A 19,069-nucleotide genomic window follows, 5' to 3' on the forward strand; every position below is an offset into this window, starting at 1 on the left:
TTTGTCCAGTGGAGAAAAGGTTTACATCACCATACCTGATCAACTACTTGAAAAAAAAAATCACTCACATTACTTCTGTTTTTATTCATGACATGTTTGTGTCTCTGCGTGGTGTAAACTGGTATAAACCTTCAGGTGTTTGGGTAGGTTTCACACCTGTGCCCCAGTGATGGGAAAAACCTCAAAGGCAAAGCAAGTGACCCAAATACCAAGTGTTTAGTTGGAGACCAGCAGAGAGAGAAATCGAGAGTATCAGACTCTCTGTCACTTCCAGTGCTCTGTGCACAGTTTTGCAAGCGCACAGACAAATGTGCCAAATGAAATACCATCTGTTTGCACACTGTATGACTGCAAAAACTAACAGCTGAAACAGGCGGCAAACTGACACTAACCCTACTCAGAAAATCACGGTTCATGTTGCACCAGACCAGGTGTGGGGTCTAACTGAGCATGCAGAGAAACAACTGAGAGAAAAACTGGAAAGCAAGTGGACTCAATTAAGTATGCGGTGTTTCTGACCAGCTGCAGCTTTTATGCGCGACCCACTTACCTCTCTCTGTTGAACTTGAGGGAGTGGAGGATGGCTGGTCTCTTCTGTCTCAGGTTCCATAGGTGGACGCTGTCATCTGCCAAAGCGCTCACCAGCGCCCCCTGTCATAACAGAGGCATTGAGTTTCCTTTTTTGAAGGTGACAAAGGAAAAGCATTCACACAAACATGGTAGTGTCATTAACTACATACTACTGAAGCTTCCATGAACACGTCTGCACATTTTGTCTGCGAGCATGACATGTATTAGTCAGACTGCATTCCCTAGAAACTCAGGGAACTGAGTTTAAATCAGGCAGCTTTCTCCCAGGTAACGATGATGATTCATAAGATGTATATAAGTGTATGTCTGTGTGTGTGTGTGGGAGGCACAAAAAAATCATCTCGATCTCCCTAAGGGTTCGTTTGAGCTGCTGAGTCACAGCCACACAGATGCTAACACACACAAGCACACATACCGGAAACACTAAGTATGAAATACTGCACTGGTCGTAAGTGATAAAAGTCTGAAAAGATAGTCAAAAATGTTTGTGTCTGGCCTGTACAGTACTGTGCAAAAGTCTTGAGCTGCTCCTTCATTTCTTTATATTTTGCTTCCAAGGAGCCAGCCTTTCAGTCCAGGCTGGCTGACAACTCTGAAAAAAAAAAAAACCTCATAATTTCTAATTTCTTTAGCTTATTCTTTAAAAAAATAGCTAGGATAGCACAGTTAGTCAGGCATAAATAGTATTTTTTAATCAAAGAACCGTTGACATATCTCAGCATGCTGTGCAATGATTTGAGAAAACTGAACAACAACAAGAAAAGTGCCGTAAAATTTTGAACCATCGTGCAAAATATGATCTCAAACACACTGTCAATGCAGTAAAACTGTACCTTTATAGAAAAGACATCAGAGACCAGACATCAACATTGTTGAAGCACTGTACAATGATTTTAACCGAGCTACTTTTGCACAGTATTGTAGCTTAAAATTATATAAGAGGTTTTCTGGTGCAGAATAATGTTTGGGTAAGTTGTGCTGTGACTGTGTTATTACAAGGAACAAGCCAAAAAACAGTTAAACTGCCACAAGATGTAAAACAACTTCATGTTATATTGTTTTTTAAATCAATTCGGCACAATAAACTTTCAACGCATCAGTATAGTTCAAACACAAGCAGCCATATTGTTCTAAACTGGAAAAAGCTCAATATTACCTGATAAGATCAATGACGAAACAAAGAAGGTTGGAGAAAATCGTGACATGGCTGTTGATTGCTAAATTTCAAGACTAAACAGCAGTTGTTTGAAATAGCAAAATCAGCCTAGTAGCTGCAATCAGTCATCAAGCGTGTATTAGAAGTAACCACAAGTAAAAATGGGAGTCATTTCTCTGTTTTTGTAACCTACCTCATTGATGAGAAACTGTAGCTGGATGACAGCCGCTCCACTCTCATGCTGACAGTAACACTCCACACCAGGACGCCCGAACCTGAAAGGCTCTCAGTCAAGGAACGTACAGTTCCAGCAAAGAGATCATCAAAGCAATAGCACATGTTTCTGTTTGTGCAGAGAAAGCTGGTGTGTTCTGTGTCTGCATGAGAGAAGAAAAAAAAAATGGCAAAAAAGAACAAGTGCCTCAGCATTTGAAAGCTCGAGGGTCATGACACCTGATTTAAATGTCATGACATGTGTTCCTGGGTAATTGTTAGGAAGGAAAACGAAACATCCACAGTGACGTAAATTTTATGGTCTGGTAACAGAGATTCAGCCCATTCCTCCCCTCCAACAAAACTCTTTACAGTGCAAGACTTCCTCCTTACACACATTTCATTTAAAATATTAGCTCATTATGTACCCTACAGATAAAAATCACAGGGATCAGTTTCACCAAGGAGCATTTAATTTTAACCGTACGCTCTCAGTATGTATGCACTGCAAATGTAACTCAGGAAACAGTAAGCCACTTACAGTAGATGACTGCAGTTCTGTAGAAATAGCAATAAATATACAGAATCAACACAAAACAGAGCTACAGTAAGGAACAGACACAGACAGATTGACAGCGAGAAAATGGAAATGTGGGGTCATGAATTCAAGTATAGAGAATATGAATCAGCAGAGAGGAGGTGGATATTATGTGACCAGCTGAGCAAATAAGAGCAGGAAGAAGAAAAAAAAAGAAGAAGAAGAGAAAGGGCACATTTGGATATACTGTACACTGACAATTCTAACAACAGATGCAGAGAGAGAAAATAGACACAACGATGGAAGTTTTTTCCTTTCTTTAAAATAAATAAATAAATAAAGGGGGAAAAGGAAGGAAAGAGCACAAGTCTAGCAAAGAATAGCAAGTTTCCTTTCTCGAGGAGAGTGAGTGGGTGAGCTTACTGATTATTTTTATTCTTCCCACGAGTATCAGCACTAAGGCAGGGGGTGTCAATTTTCATATGGGGGCACATGAAGACACCGCACTCTGGGGATGACACTATCGCTCATCATTAATATGCGAGGGGAGGGGGTTGTGTGTTTTGGCATGTGGCCAGCTACAGTAAATTTCCTGAAGAGCTCGATATTTCTCTTGAATCTACATAGACACAAGAAGCAGGATGATTCAAAGGCAGAGAGAGAAATGTTGGTTCAACAGTGGTAGCGGCAGCAACAACAAACAAGAAGAAGCTTATCTCACCTGAATGCAAACACCAATAATCAAGTCCCACTCAACATAGTGCGCCATGTGCCATAAGCCCTAAACATAGGTATATCTTATCAAAGTATTTTACAGGTGATCATAACACCTACGAAGCCTTTAACGCAGCTAGCATTCACCCAGCTATGTTAGGCTTTTCGTTTCCTCCACATTTATTCTTCTTTTGGCCTCAATACACAGGAAGGTATATATAAATACACTACAGTATATATTTATCTGAACTCTATTCGTATTTTTGGTCATTTAGTCCTTTGTATTTAGTCATCTGTAGCTATGTTGACAACAAGGTGTTGTCTGATAGCATGGACAAGGCTATGCCTAAACCAGCTCGAGTCAGTATGTTTTATATTGATCTTATTATGTGTAAATCACAAGGTTCGCTCATAGCAAAGAATCCACAGAGAACTGTTGCATCATTAACCATGGAGCTCTCATTAGGCAGCAGCAGGTAGCCAGTTTTAGCTTTTAGCAACTCAATAACCGGATATTTTCATCAAGAGCTGGTTGAATCTGTATGGGACTGTGAAGAATTTCCACTCATTTGAATCCCTGTTTTACCCTGAACAGGATTATGTCTAAGGTAATGAAAGCCCTAGGACCCCTTGACAGTTTTTCTAAATATTCTAATTTAATTCAGCGTTTATTTTGGTTGCTCATGTTGAATGGTTTTGCACACTGTCCTACTATGGACCCAGTGACACCTCTTTTTCAGTAATGTTTTTGTTGTAAAGCACTTTGTGATATTTATCTTGGACGGTGCTACAGAAAGAAAAAATATTGGGGCAAAGTCTCAACAAATACCTGACAGGGAATTTACCTGGTAAAACAGGTTGTTATAGAACAGAGTTTTAATTGCTGAAAGGGGGTTTTGTTTGGTTTTTATTTCAAATCCAGTTGTAACCTCAATATTTGTACTGAATAATTTTACTTTTACATCTAGAATTTCTTTTATACCTGGTGTTGTTACTCAACATAATCTGTAATTTAAAAACTGCATTCTTCTTCTTGAGTTTGCCAAATTGGTTTCATATGAAAAAATGACATACCAGCAGCTAGCTCTCTGTTTCTTAAGGAGTAGCAAAGTGACTGAAGACTACACACACGTAAGCTAACCTATTTATTTAGAAATACAATGTGATACAATGTTTACAATGTGGTTTATCATTTGCAGTGTTGGGAGCAACACATTCCATTTAATCACATTACATTTCTCAGTGATGTAGCAGCATACCATGCCACAGTGATTACATTACATTTACAATTATGCTATCACTTGCATTACAAAGGTTCAAACAAACAATCTTTTTCTTCTTTTTGTGCAATTGTGCTGCAATCGGCTGATTTTACAAAATAGTGGGGCAATCTACCGCTTTTCAGAAGTGGACACATGTGCACTGGGTTTATTTTTATTGCACAAAAAGACAAGACCACATGGCACAAACTGCCCCCAAGCCAGAAATAACTACATTGCACTGCTAGCACAACATTAGCTCTTTGTAAGCATCTGCACAAAAAGCCATAAGCTAGCCAAGAACCCAAAATGATGTTAAAGCTGGGTGCCAACCCCAGCCCAGGACCTAGAGCCTGAACTTCAACAGGTAGTAAAGGCAGTGATGAGCAGTCAGGCTTGTAGCACTGTAGCGTCCATTTTGACATTTACACGTTTTTACAGTAAAATGCTGTGAAATGGCACGTTGCATAAAACTTTTGTGGTTTTATGGAGAAATGTGGTGCATGTCTACCACTGTGATGGCATTTGTGTGTGGTTACAAAAATGTTCATGAGAAATTTTTAAAAACCACAGACAGGACATAAAGAAGAAGTTTAGTGACTGCAAAACTCCTCAGACAGTATTGAGTTTGGGGCTACAAATGAAGAAATAAAAAAGAGAATAATGAATATAACAGAGGGCCAGAGAGCTCATCAGCATGCACCAAACCTTTTACACCCAGTGGATGAGAGTCTCAGTGCTCTCTCCACTTGACCTGTGGTGTGCCTTCTTTCCTCTAGCATACCGCTACTAGTTAACCTGTCACAGGGTAATGTAAGCCAAGTGTGCAAGTAAGGGGGGAGAGAATGATTATAAATATATGAATGTTGTGTTCATATTACATAAGTGTTTTTTTCATTACACATCACCCAACTTTTTTTGGAACTGAGGCAGTACTTTGCACGGCTAATGTAGCTAATGTCACCATTAGTTTTGATCGTGTGTACAGAGTTTAGTCCAACTTGTTTTAAAGGGAAAATAATTTAGAAATTGTGCCTCAACTTTGAGAATTTCGATACGAATACGATTGCGTTGTATGGCATAGCAACTGCAGTCTCTCTACTTCTAGGTCTGATTCTGATCTAGAACATTCAAAAATACAATAAATAGTACAGTCTACAATAAACAGCACAGTTGAAATAAAAGGGGCTTATACTATGAAGTAGTGCAGGAATTTATATATCTACAACAGTGATAAAAACCAAGAAAAGTAAAAAGGAAGTTAGTTAAAAGTAGTAAAAGTAAGACTGAAGACTGACATTGTGGAAGACAGAAGTGCAAATTGCATTAATAAATATTAGATCAGAGCAGACTAGGCTTAGAAAAGGCTTGACAGGACAAGGGCAAAGACAGAATATTTCAGACAGAGAAAAAAAGATGTGCCGCTCAGTTTTTTTTATATTTAAGCATGTAAAACAATTCTAGCAGACCTCTAAAATAAAAAAAGAAAATGATATTATTGGCCTGTAAATGATAACAAGGATTTTTTGTTTCAACAAAACTCAAAGTAAACGGCAATACAATTGTTCTTAACCATCAGGTCACAAAGTGGAGCTAAATCAGCCTGCATGACATCACCTTATGAAATCACTCTGGGTTTTTTTCAGAGGGGGGGGTTTAAAGAACCATTTTTGGATAATTAGTGCGAAAGTGGCCCTTGTACACATTTTGTCTTTCATCTCTTTGCAGAAAGCTGCCGAGCAAACAAGCAGAAGGGCCGGCTTGCTGTTAGTTAAGATGGTTTGGACCCAGAGACAGTGCAGACCATCTAAGTCAAAGTGGCTTAATTGAAAACTCTGTCTGAATGTTGCCTGGCAACCAAATCTTCCTCTCTGTAAAAGAGAGGAAAGGATTTAAGGTTGTGCTTTTTAAACTGCTCTTATTGCTTTCTCTCTGAAGGAAGGCAGCCATCCCACATGTACGATATCATGAAGCGAACACACAAACACGCACACACACACACAGCCTGGGGATGTGATCAGGAAAACATCCTGCCGCAAAATATGTTGAAAACACTGGCTTTTTAAAAATTGTTTCAGTGAGTGTCGGTCACTTTTGGTCATACCCTCAATAAGAGGGTATGACCAAAAGAAACTGGTCATAGACTGAATTTCCTCATGTGTAGTTCAGTTTGAGTTTACCTCTGCTCTGTGTTTCTCAATTGGCATGCACCAATTCCCTCGGCATCCAATCAAGAGTAACCAAAACTGTCAAAAGTGCCCTGTTTCCTCTTTTTATGTGTTATATTGTTGTTGTGTCTCTTCAGGCAAATAGAGGAACTGCAGGACAAAAATCAACATTTTCTTTTTACCATTTGCTGACATTTCAAAGAACTAATGATTAATTAAGGAACAACAAGAGTCAATAAATCACTAAACAGGCCAACAAGCAATTCATTAAACAAAAGCAGCTATATAAAAATGTTTTGTACAGGTTATTATTGAATGCCCTTTCTGCTGATCTCAATATCTGATTAAATCTTTATCCAGTAAACGAAAGCTTCTACTTGTGTTTTTGTAAACCTCTGGGCCGAGTAAATGTTTTCTTATGCTTTGTCAAAATGACTTTCCTATAAAAATACAAATTCTCTCTGGCAGTGTGTTTGTGCTGCAATTTCATGGCAGGGTGGGAAAAAAACAACAACACAGCTTTCAATTCCTGTGAATTGTTTTCACATCACTGACTTTTAACCTGTTATAACAACACTGACCGAATATTTTAGCAGATGAAGAATGAGGAAGACAAATTAGAGACAAAGACAAAGTTTCTATAATGACCATGCTTTTCTGTATCGCTTGATGTACAACCACGATTCCAAAAAAGTGCAAACACTGTAAAAAGAAAATAAAAGCAATAGAACATAGAAAACGCATCAAGTGCTTGAGCTGATGTGAAGATGGCACAGGTTCACCAATTGGGGGAAAGAACTGCATCTACAAACTGTGAAACGATTTCTGAACAATGTTCCTCAACATAAAATTGCGAAGACTTTGAATATGACTGTGCCTTCCACAAATGCAGGTTAACATTTATCATCCAAAGAAGAAACCATATGTGAATATGATTTAGAAATAGTGGCATCTTCTGCTGGCTGAAGTTCATTAACATGGACTAGCCCAGGACTGTTGAGCAGCTAGAGTCCTGTATCAGACAGCGAGGGAGCAACGTTACCGTCCCAAAAGTCCAGCAGCTGATCTCCACAATCCCTGCCCATTTATGGACTGTTGTTAAAAGAAAAGCTACACAGTGGTAAATACAGCCTGTGTTGCCGTCGTCAAGTTTAAAATGAGCTAATATTTTTCATTAAATAGTAAAATGTCACCGTTTAAACATTTAATTTGCTTTCTATGTTCTATTGTAAATAAACTTGGTTGTATGAGATTTACAAATGGTCGCATTCTGCGTTTATTTACATTTTGCACAATGTTCAAACTTTTTATAAACTGGGTTAGTACACAGAATAAAGCGAATGTATTTTACCTCTAATATTTTCTCAGAGGAAAGCATTTTAGTTACTCACAGTCCAGTACTGGTTGCATTACTGAAAACAGAATAAGAATATTACATAATCACAATGATATTCACCACTTTGCAAATAAAAAGTCCGGGACAAGTCAGTTGTATTTTTTTCATTAAACAAACATGCTTCAAGCTGTCTCAGCTCGATGCACATGGGACAGGCTCAGTAGGAGCCGTGTCGCAGTTGTCGACAAGAGCGGTCCTCATTCATTTTTACTCGAGCGAGCTCTATCTCAGTTTACGTCCCACCCACTGCACCGACTCTAAAAGTGGACCTCAGGCAGCGATAGCAGCGAGACAAGTCAGGAAGACAGAGAGCAAAAGCAGAAAGTGGGTCAGCGTCCCGTCTTGTCAAGCCTAATGAAAGTTTCCTGAGCTATTCTCGAAGTCAAAGATGACTGACAATTCGCTTTTTTATTGCTCTTCTTATATTTATCTTTGTCAAAGCCACAGGCAATTTTTCTGACAAATAAAGGTGAGTCAGTGGGAATTTGGTAAAGGAAAAACGGTCATAAGGAGGACTGGCTGTGGGAAACAGACTATGGTATGGAGCTCAGCTTATCTTGATAAGTGGAACTGAACAGGGATGAGCCTGTGTGTCATACAAGACAGTAATCTTTGTTAGCCTTTCTGCTCACATCAAACATGAACTCACTGTGCATGGTATGTTTTTGAGAGGAATAGCAAGCCACATCAAGGGGGTGCAGCTTCTGACGAGAACAGAATAAAGAGGGTGGACAAAGAGAGAGCGAGAGACTATAACATGAATCGGAGTGATGCAAAATAATGAAAAGGCATGATAAAGAAATGAATTTGCAAAACGTGAAACATTAAGAAAAGTGACCATATCAGAGGAGTATACAGTGAAAGCGAAAGATGGGGGGGGGGGGGGGGAAAGGGGATTAATGGAGGATACAGAGGAAAAGGAATGAGGGAGAGGCAGTGAAAGAAAGCACCAGAAAGAGCAAGCCTGGGAGCACTGAGTTGCTGTGACGTTGGGCCTGAAGTGACGTCAAAGCTAGCCACTCGTACATCACCCTGCCAAAGAAGAGGCGGGGCCACGGGGCACAGCACTGCTCTGCACTGGACCCAGTGACAGGGATGAGGTGATGGAAGTTGGGAGGCAGAAAATGCAAGGAACAGAGTGAAGGCGAAGCGAAAACAGTGGGGGGAAAAAAAAAGAAAGACAAACAGAAATAAAAGAATAAGAAGGATAGATGCAGGGGAAATAATACCATAGCAACAGCAAACCAAAGAAACAAACTGAAACAGACAAAAATGTTGCAGAGAAACCCGCCCCGCGGACAAAGGACTCGGCTGCCTCTCCTCACATCATCGGCTCTCATTTAAAGGCAAAATCCTACTGATCGTACATAACGTCACAGCAGACCTTCACCTCAGTCTGCTAGGTCCCGTGTCACTTATCTCTTGCCCTTCCTCTGGCTGCCCACTGTTGTTAACATCCAATTTAAAAGCTGCTAAAGGAAGCTGTATCTCCTTTTTCTCCATCATGAACAAGCCCTGCGCTGCTATTACCAGACACCTTTGTTAAGTCAACCCATATTGCTTCATGCTGATTTGGCACATCTACAGATATCCTCATGCATTTTTGATAAAGATTATGATTGCATTTAATGGGCACTAAATGCATTTCAATGTATGACTTAATCAATTAATTCTTTTGGTATATTCTAGAGTCCACAGTATATCTCTCAGGGTTAACACATTTTCATGTGCCTTTATAGCACTGTAACACATTCTGTGTGTTCACAAGGACCCTGCTTTATAGTGTTGACATGGTTTTATTAATTTAGGTTTAAAAAAAAAAAAACATGCAATGGGTAGAGAGAGCAGGGCTGGATTTTATTTATTTGCGGAGCAGCACAATGCTCAGTAGAACTTAATAGCATCTCAGCTGTAGCGCACACTGCAAGCTACAACAAGCTTCTGGGCACAGGTCTTCACACTGAGCTTTAGAGGTAGAATATTTTAGTACCAAAGAGCCCCCAATGACTTATTTGTGTTCATTTGTTTTCCTTCCGCCTTCCTCTGACACGGCAATCAGGCACAGGACACACCAGTGACAGAGAAAGTGCAAAGATGCTCCAGAAATCACTCTTTTTCCCGACTTTCAGTGTCACGCATGCAAAACAGACAGTTTTGATAGTTAGATAGTTATACCGAAACACAAAAAGCACAAATGCAAAAATCGTATGCAAGCAGCATGCATGTAAAAAATAAATAAATATGCAGAGTTGAGAAAACTGGTGATTTATTTGTTTAACACGCTCCTTGTATAAATAATCCCCCCTGACACATTTGATTTATTATGTAGTCAAACAATTAAACTGTGTTGAGCCACAGTATTTTCCGCTGCCTCAGCTCCCACACACACACGTGCATATATATAACACCCCCTATGTCTATAGATGACATTCCTGTCAATGGCTATTTGCTGAAGAGCACAGCAACATGGCAGTAATCGCCCTCCAGGTTAAAAAAAAGAGGCCCGTTTTAGGAATTTAAAGATAGGTAGCTTATTAGGAGCAGTAAGCTGCAGAATGAGTGGTGCACTGGCAGGTCCATTGTGTTTAGAAAAATCACAATTTACCAAGAGTTGCAAAACAATGGGCAAAGAAGAATGACCAGCATTCCAGAAAAGATCACTTTTGACTTGTTCTTTTTTTTAGGACTTGTGTATTGTGTGTTGCACTGAATTAATCTGGCCACCATGCTACTATGCTCATGTGAGCCTTTGGTCTCCTTGAGTGACTTATGAATGCAATGCAATGATGCAGAGGCAAAAATGTTTGTGGCCAATTGTACCAGAATCTCTGTTCCGTTAAGAAATATTAGTCTGGGTCTGAGCCAGTAGGCGATGCAGCCACAGTTATGATTCACAGTAAAAATGCTGTAGGGATAATAGGGATTGTTGGGCTCTGGAGTATGGCCAGTATTAGGGTGTTAATAACCAAGAGTCTCATCTATACCAAGACAAGTCAGCGGTTAGCTACTGTGCATCCACTCAAGAGAAGCAAGAGAAAGAGAGTGAAGAAGAAGAGAAGGAATGAAATTAATCCACTGGCTGTAGAGATTGAAGGTGGGAAAGCGTAAGGGAGGGTGGGAGCGGAGAATCGGCAAGGCCAGAAAGGAAGCAGAGAGCGAAGGGGGTAAACTATGAGAGAATAAACGTTGAGTCAGCGGAACAGCTTGTGGCCGATTGCTGCTGCAAGAACATGCAAAGCAAAAGGGAGAAAACGAGAGATGTGAATGAAGGAGGAAGAGGTGAGATCGAAAGAGACAGGAGAGGAGAAGGGAAATAAAAGAGTGCGACAGAAGAAAGAGGTAAGTGGATGAACAGGAATAGAAATACAGGGATATTTAGTTGTATGACAAGATCAGCTTTTCCTATTCCCTGAGCATTTTGGAAAGAAAGGAAAGATTTTTTAGGTATGCTACTGCAACCGCCAAAAAGTCTAAAAGTCTCATTTAGATGACTCTGACAGCCTGCAGCTTAACAGAAGTCATGAGTTCTGCTGTTGTGATTGCAATGCAAAGCCAGTTAAAGGATTACGCTCCAACAGGCAATGGAGCTCAACACAACAGGGAGTGTGTGTGGATATTGGCACTGATTCCTTCTGATTTGGAGCCCCTTAGTGCTAAATTGATTACATTTAACTAGATCTGGTTTTTAATTTGATTCATTTACATTTTTGGTGTTTTCAGTTATGCCACACAAAGTGGGATAACGCAGTTTTACCATGCATGAACTGTCAGAACCAGATGTTTCTGAATATTCGCTTTAAGGACAAATATGCCAGAAACTGAAGGGCTGAGGACTCGTCCACCTGCAATGTCTGTCCTGCCTATATAACGGTGGGGTTTAAAATGTAATAGTAATGCCAGCGAGTAACATCAGAATAGAAAGAGTCATATTTTCAGTGTATTTAATAGCAATCAGACAATCCCACATAGTAGATTATCCTAATTTTCCATATGATCGGATTTCACAGGAAATCCAATCGCATCATAAAGTAAATAACACCATTGTATAACCCTTCCAGCGCAACATGAACCGTGTGATTAGTTGTAACAACATCAAAATGCATTTTTAAGGTCACAGACGTTTGTAATCAGAAAACAGGATGGCGGACTGACATCCCGAAAGAACCATCAAAGTCGTCAAGCAAGCACCTTCACAGCTAATGTCATGTGACCACGTGGGGAGCTTGATCATTCGTGATTATAGCCCAAAGGATGGTCCCATCTTTCGGCCAGATTGCGCACTGCTAGCAACAAGCAGTGGACAAGAAAAATTAAGTTTAGTGTACAATTTAAATCAGATGGAGATCACCAAGAATTCACAGGCCTCCTATGAGATCCCTCCCTGAGCCTGGTTCTGCCGGAGGTTTCTTCCTGTTAAAAGGGAGTTTTTCCTTCCCACTGTCGCCAAATTGCTTGCTCATAGGGGTCATACGATTGTTGTTTTTTTCCTCTGTATCTATTATTGTACGATCTACTGTGCAATATAAAGCGCCTTGGGGCGACTGCTGTTGTGATTTGGCGCTATATAAATAAAACTGAATTGAATTGAATATGAGATGTATTATTTACTATATGACATTCTGGAACTTACGATAACCACACTGTAATGCCTCGATTTCCAAGAAAAGGACATTTTGCATATTCCACATCATTTAGCTCTAAATGAACCATTTACAAATATTCAGTGGGTACACAAGGCTAGTATTTCATGCAAATACATGTTCACTCAAAAAGGTGCTGAGACTGAAAAGATTTGTATCTTTAAAATAAAAATTGTAATAATTAAAAATGTATTATTTTTGTTTAGACCTAAAGAAATGCAGCCAGATTGCTGTGCAGAATAAAGAGGTTCCTGCAAAAAGAACCTTTTAGATTCTTGTTCAGTTCTGGTTCACGTTCTGTAAAATATTTAAGAGAGATCATTGGCTTTGGCAGAGGATTGTGCTCTTCAGATGCCCTTCTTATTTCATATGTGACAAGAGAAATATTTGATAAAAATTAAAAATGAATCACACAACCCCCTTATCGCCAAAGGGATACTTGCAATTCCTTTGCACACAGAGCTTATTTCTATTTCTTCTGCCACACATTCGGTATACCGTGGTCAATGAATTGCACAAAATGAGCATTATCAATATGAAAACTGTGTTCAATTCATAAGCTCATATCAGATAGGCCACCCAATTGGGTATTGAATTCAGGAAGGGCTGTGGAGAGGAAGAATAAAAAATCTCCTTAACATCTGGGCAATTTTACCCAGTAAACATAAGGTTTCATAATAAAACACGACTGTTATTGAATATAGTGAATGAAGAGAGTGAGGAGGCATCTAAAAGGCAGATCCAGTTGAAATGCTTAAAGTGTGTGAATAAGATACACGTGTAATAATTTTCTCTCTGTCACACAACTGAGAGATTGAAGACTGGGGAAAAAAGACAGCGGGGAAATAAAAGTGGCTTTTAAAGACAAAACCTCGAGTGGAGATTGAGAAAGGCACCGGGGAGAATTATTGAAGGAAAAAACATGGCTGGAACGTATAAAGATAGAAAGGAAGGAGAAAGAGAGGGAAAGGGAGAAGAGGAGGAAGACACAAACATCTGCAGGACTAACTCGGTGACTGGTTTTTCCTGCTGTCTATGAATAATGGATGTGGCGAAAAGGAGCCAGTATATGCATTTAGATAGCCTCATGTATTATCCTTTCAGAGTAGTTGGGAAGAAAATGTTTTATTAGAATTTAAATCAATGCCAAATTAACCTTAAACACATTCACGTGGCAACATCGGGATACAAGTTTCAACAGCAATAAAATGCACCTGGAGACCTCGTTTATTCTGCTCTGAACGGGACTGCGTGGAGGGGAAAGTGTGCTGTTTTCTGCTGTATTAACTCGAATAAAAACTAGCCACTAATTTCAAGCCAGGTTTGGGTGTGGGTGGTTGTCACGAACAAATACAGATAAGCTAAGGAAGAAATATAACATATAATGCAAGCCCTTTTACAAAATCCAGTATTTCTGTCCACTGAAATTTTTAAAAAATGCTTACGTTTCTTACTTCCACCCAATGTTTTTTCTTAGCTGCTTTTCGAGCTATGGTATGTGAAGTTCCTTGGACGTTTCAAAACTAATGTGTTCAAAGATGGTGCTTAGTTTTCAACTAATCACAGATAGCTAGGAGACACTGGAGAGCTTAGTACTCGAGAGTTAAGGTGAGAGGCAAGACAGCTTGTCGCAGTGAGAGTCTCACATCCACAACTACAGTTAATTTAGATTTTTGTGTAACAACCACATTTTTGGACTGTGGGAAAAAATCACTGCAACTGCACCAAACACAGCACGCCCCTGCAATAACCTTACAGGGCAAATGATGCCTCTGATATCATCCTGCTTCAAATAAAGGTCTGTTACATGCTGCGGTTGAGGCATGCACTCCCCCCAGCACTGATATCAAGAAAATCTTTCAAAGGTAGGATCATGGGAGATTAGTAAAGATTGGCCACTAATGTGTTACTGTGTGCCAACCGATGCAGAGCCAGATTGTGCTCTCAAGGTCATGGACCTGTGAGCTGCAAGTAAAGCAAAAATCGCTGTATTGCTAGACACGCAGCAGTATCTGATTGATAATATATACGCATGCACACCTCAGCAATTATTATGTAAAGAATTGAACATTAAAAAGAAAAATATGAAGAAGAAATGATGTTATCATCATCGGTTTGATGACTGAAATGACGAGAATGGAATCCATAGATTTACTCGGGCTGATGAATCGAGGTATTCGTACCACACTCCCTGCTGGCAATAATTCTGTTGTGTCTGGTTTAGGACTAATTAGGCATCGTTGGTACACTGTATGGTTGTCAGTTTGCCCGTAGCACAGCGGAGAAGGGCATCTTGCCAAGTGTCACGCAGCATATAAAATATTAATCTGAGTGCTGTCCTTTGCTCTTTGATTAATGCGAGACAGAAGGCCAAGTATTCGCAGCACTTAACCGGAGTCTACCGGTGAACTTGCACGCATGCACGCATACACTGAGGCAGCAGGGTGCCACAGCCGGTAATGAAGGTGTCCTTCAACTTGAGGACAAAGGTTTAAGGTTTCCGATGTGAGCAGCCACCTGCCCTGCTGAAGTATCGTTGAGCAAAAAGCTGAATTCTTCACTTCTCTGCGGTACTATTCAGCAAAGACCTGGCTCCCTCCCCACAAAGACAAAGACATGCAAAGGAGGTGAAATGGTGATTGTAGTTTGGATCTAGGTGTGAACGTGAGTACGATTGTCTATGTCTGTGTTAGCCCTGGCAATCTGACCAAGCGTCCCCTGCTTCTCGCCCTGTTTCAGCTAGGACACCGCTTAAGGAGACTGCTGTTGTGATCTCAGAAAGGCAACCCACTCTCTCTCTCTCTGGGTGTCCATGCTGCCTCGGTAGTGCCGGGGATGTGCTGGTTTTGTTTCCGGGTCTTCCGGTGGTGCATTCTTTTTAACCATTTGTTATTTACTTCATTTCTGATTAGTCATTCAAGGCATTTTCTAAGGAAACAAAATGTATTTCCAAGGTTGGTCCACCACATTTGGTATAGCAACTAATATAATAGAGAGGTTCACTGGTATCATGATGATTTCTGGGCACCTTTATCAATGTCAATAAGATCAACTATATTTGTATAAAATTTAAAAAATCAATAAAGTTTCAATTTAAGATTTAATTCACACTGCTAGCTGACCAAAACAGCCTAAACGCTTTAAAATCCCTGACCAGGCAAAGCTGTTATAAAATGCACTGATGGATGGATGAGTGTACATTTTAATACCTGTAAGTGCAGCTGTGGATTAATTCAGGAGATGCATTCAATTGGATTAAGCAATTCGGGGCACCGAAAAGGAAGATATTCTCACTGAATGACCGGATTAAAAAGAGAAGAATGCATATTCACACAGGCAAATGCGCCATGCACTTAATTAAACAGCAGCGCTTTGATGACTCACATGTCCATCTGTGCAATATAAAAATATGTGCCTCCGACTGCAGCACAAACACTACAGTACATGTTTGTATGCCATCTCCTTCATGCAGCGCAGTTATAGTCTCCCTGAGCTTCTTCCAGGGATTATAACAGGCAGGTTAGGGGGAAAAAAACGGAGAGAGTCAGGCGAACACAGTCACATCACACAGCACATACAGGCTTTCAGGGATGGATTTGAAGTGAGTGCATGGTACAACAAAGACAGCTGCATAAGTCGACAGAATCGTTGCTGTTTATGAATGTGCGCGTGTCGGTGGGTGTTTATAGACATGTGCCGCGCTTTGTGGAGGGCGCCCAGGCCGTGACATTTCCCGTTTTGCCACTGAGTTTTGGGCAAAGTGTATACAGCGTGGGAAAGACAGGAAAAAGAGCAACAGAGTGAGAGCACAAAAAAAGAAAGCACGTCTTCCTCGCTCTGCTGCTAATCCCCTCTGTCGCCTCTCCGCCTCTCTTGCTCGTACCATTGCTGTCATTTTTATCTCTATCGCCTTTCCGTCTGATGTGTCTTTCAACTTACTCCCCCCCTCTCTGCTATTCCAATACTCCTCCAAGTTGCCCATAGCCCAACTAAAACATGCATTTGCACACACACAAGCTGTGATGTGTAGTGTTTTGAAACTAGGACAATGGATGTCTGTGTGAATGTGTAATGCATGCGTGTCTGTTTGCACATATTTTACCAGAGCGTCTGTCTCTCTCTCTTATGCAGTTTTTCAAACTCGAAGTATGGCTGTAGATGCACCAACCAGGCAAAGCATGTTACAAATAAATAAACAACCTTTTATGAAGTCTAGTATAATCCGTTATTTGAACAGATTTTTGTTCTTCGGGTTCCTCATCTTACTATTTATGTTTGAAACTAAATTAATCTCAAGTAGGTGCTTTTTTAGACTTTGAGTCAAGATTGGGTTTCAACACACACACACACACACACACGTTGCATTGTATACAATAGGCATCGGTACAAAATTCTGCAAGTGCAAGAATACTACCATCATCGCCTGCTTGTGGTTTCTCCCTGCATTTAGTAACATCTTTACAAAGCCAAACGCTGCTGTTTGGATCAAGGTCAAATAACTGACTCAGCTAGTCAAGGATTCCCTGCTTATTCACCTTGAAAAGCTCTTTGGTTGCTTTGGCCTTATGATTAGGATCTTGAATAAAATGCTGTCCAAAGAGTTCTGGTGCAACTAAATGAATCCTTGCAAGCAGAATTCTCCTGCACCTCAGAGTTCATTGTCTTTTTCTTCAATAAAGGCATCATTACATTTTTATTAAGTTTTTTGAGCTGTTCCTTTTGTTTTTCCATTATACTGACAGATTTACACTCGATCTTATATTCTTCTGGTTTTGGTGATCCTTAGTTTTTAAGGATCATTTGTGTCTAGCTGCTTTGTATATTAACATGGCCGTAGGTTTCTATTGGCATTTATTATACTCTATTTGTAGTTAGTTTATATTCTAGTTAATCTTTTAGGTGATATGTAGTTATTGTTTGTGGTCCCTGTCTGTCTACACTCTCTGTGCCTTGTCTCTGTAGTTGTCTGGTTTTCCTGTTGTGTAAAGTGAGTCTTGTTCTCTTTTAGTAACGTCTCTGCGTTTACTTCTTCCCTGCGTCAGGTTTGTATGTCTTAAGTCTAGGTCACCGTCTCACCGTTTCCTGTTTTACTTTGATAGTCCCTTGTCTTACGTGTGTTATGTTCAGTTTTGCTTCCCTAGGTTCAGTAATTGGATTCAGCTTCCTGGGTGTTTTGTATTTTTTTTTTGTTTGTGAGTATTAGGAACAAAGCTACCCTTTATGTTTATGTTTAGTCATGTCTGAACAGTGCAGATTTAATACTAAACTGGAGTAAATCTTCTTTATTCAGAATAGCTGGTGGAAAATATAAGACACAAGGGGAAAAAATGGTGGTTTGAATGTTTGTGAGAAAGTTAATGTACAGACAATATAAAGTCAAACTAAATATATGAGTCGAGGCATCATCGTACGTCTAAGTAGTGTTTGACTGTGATTTCAGCACAGTCCAGGTGTGGTACCGGCATTTCATGAAACAAGATCTCATGTCTCATTTTGTGTGTATTCTAACGGTTCTAGCGAACATTAAAATAAAATGATTTTAAAAAAAAGGGAAATTCTTTGTAAAATATCCGGTTGCAGGTTGTTTGTTTCCACTTTTATTTTGGATCGTCATTTTAAAGGCTTGCCAAATCCTCAAATTAATTTTGGAAGAAGCGCAGGCATGATGAAAGCATTATTGGAGAGACCTCTGGGAATCTGAGCCCAATAGAGCTTATTCAAAAATGATTCAGGGACTCTGTCTGAAGCCCAGAGCTGCTGCATCACATTAGTCCCACTGTTAGCTGGTACACAAGCAGAAATGCAGACACTCATATACTAACTCACACATGCTATATGCTGATAGACCCTTACACACACACACACTGAACCAGCAGTTCTCCTTATAATGGCAGTAAAGACACCTCATGCATGCAGAATGCACCAGCTGTACACACACCCATGAACTCTCATAAAGGACAGCCATTTACATACATTAAATGCATATACTTAAAGAGCACAGTCTAATACAATGGCCTCAGCCATTAAAAATGCATTATACTGCAGCAACAGTTTCTAAAAATGACCACCTGGGCAAGCTGCTGCAACAAGGATCAGCCTGAGAGTGAGATGAAACCTAACAATACTCTTCTTTAAAGGATTCAGTTTTGTTTGCATTTAAACTGGTGATGCAACCGTCAGTGAAGTAGTTAACTGCATTCATTATCTGTCTGGATGCTAATATTTTGAGGTCTGCCGCAAAGGTTAATGCACTCACCATTGTTACCCCCCCGCCTCATCGTGTTATTGGCAATCATCAACGCCCACTTTTAATGTGAAAGCAAAAGCACTGCCAAGCGCCAGACAGGAGGAGAAATAAGGCCAATAGACCCCAGTCGAGGCTTAATGGGGGCCT

At 40.1% G+C, this 19,069-nt stretch overlaps 1 protein-coding gene across 7 annotated transcripts in view; it reads right to left on the bottom strand.

Annotated features, from left to right (window-relative positions):
* stxbp5a (syntaxin binding protein 5a (tomosyn)) overlaps positions 1-19,069 on the bottom strand; it is a 104,145-nt gene that overhangs the window by 63,411 nt on the left and 21,665 nt on the right. For all 7 annotated transcript variants that reach the window (XM_026143417.1, XM_026143416.1, XM_026143421.1 and 4 more), the window contains exons 4-5: positions 1,941-2,022; positions 551-651 (exon numbers count right to left, since the gene is read on the bottom strand). In XM_026143417.1, the coding sequence (XP_025999202.1) occupies positions 551-651; positions 1,941-2,022 (183 nt within the window). The remainder of the gene's footprint in view (positions 1-550; positions 652-1,940; positions 2,023-19,069) is intronic.

The sequence above is a fragment of the Astatotilapia calliptera genome, chromosome 15, assembly GCF_900246225.1.
Source record: "Astatotilapia calliptera chromosome 15, fAstCal1.2, whole genome shotgun sequence".
Classification (NCBI taxonomy): domain Eukaryota; kingdom Metazoa; phylum Chordata; class Actinopteri; order Cichliformes; family Cichlidae; genus Astatotilapia; species Astatotilapia calliptera.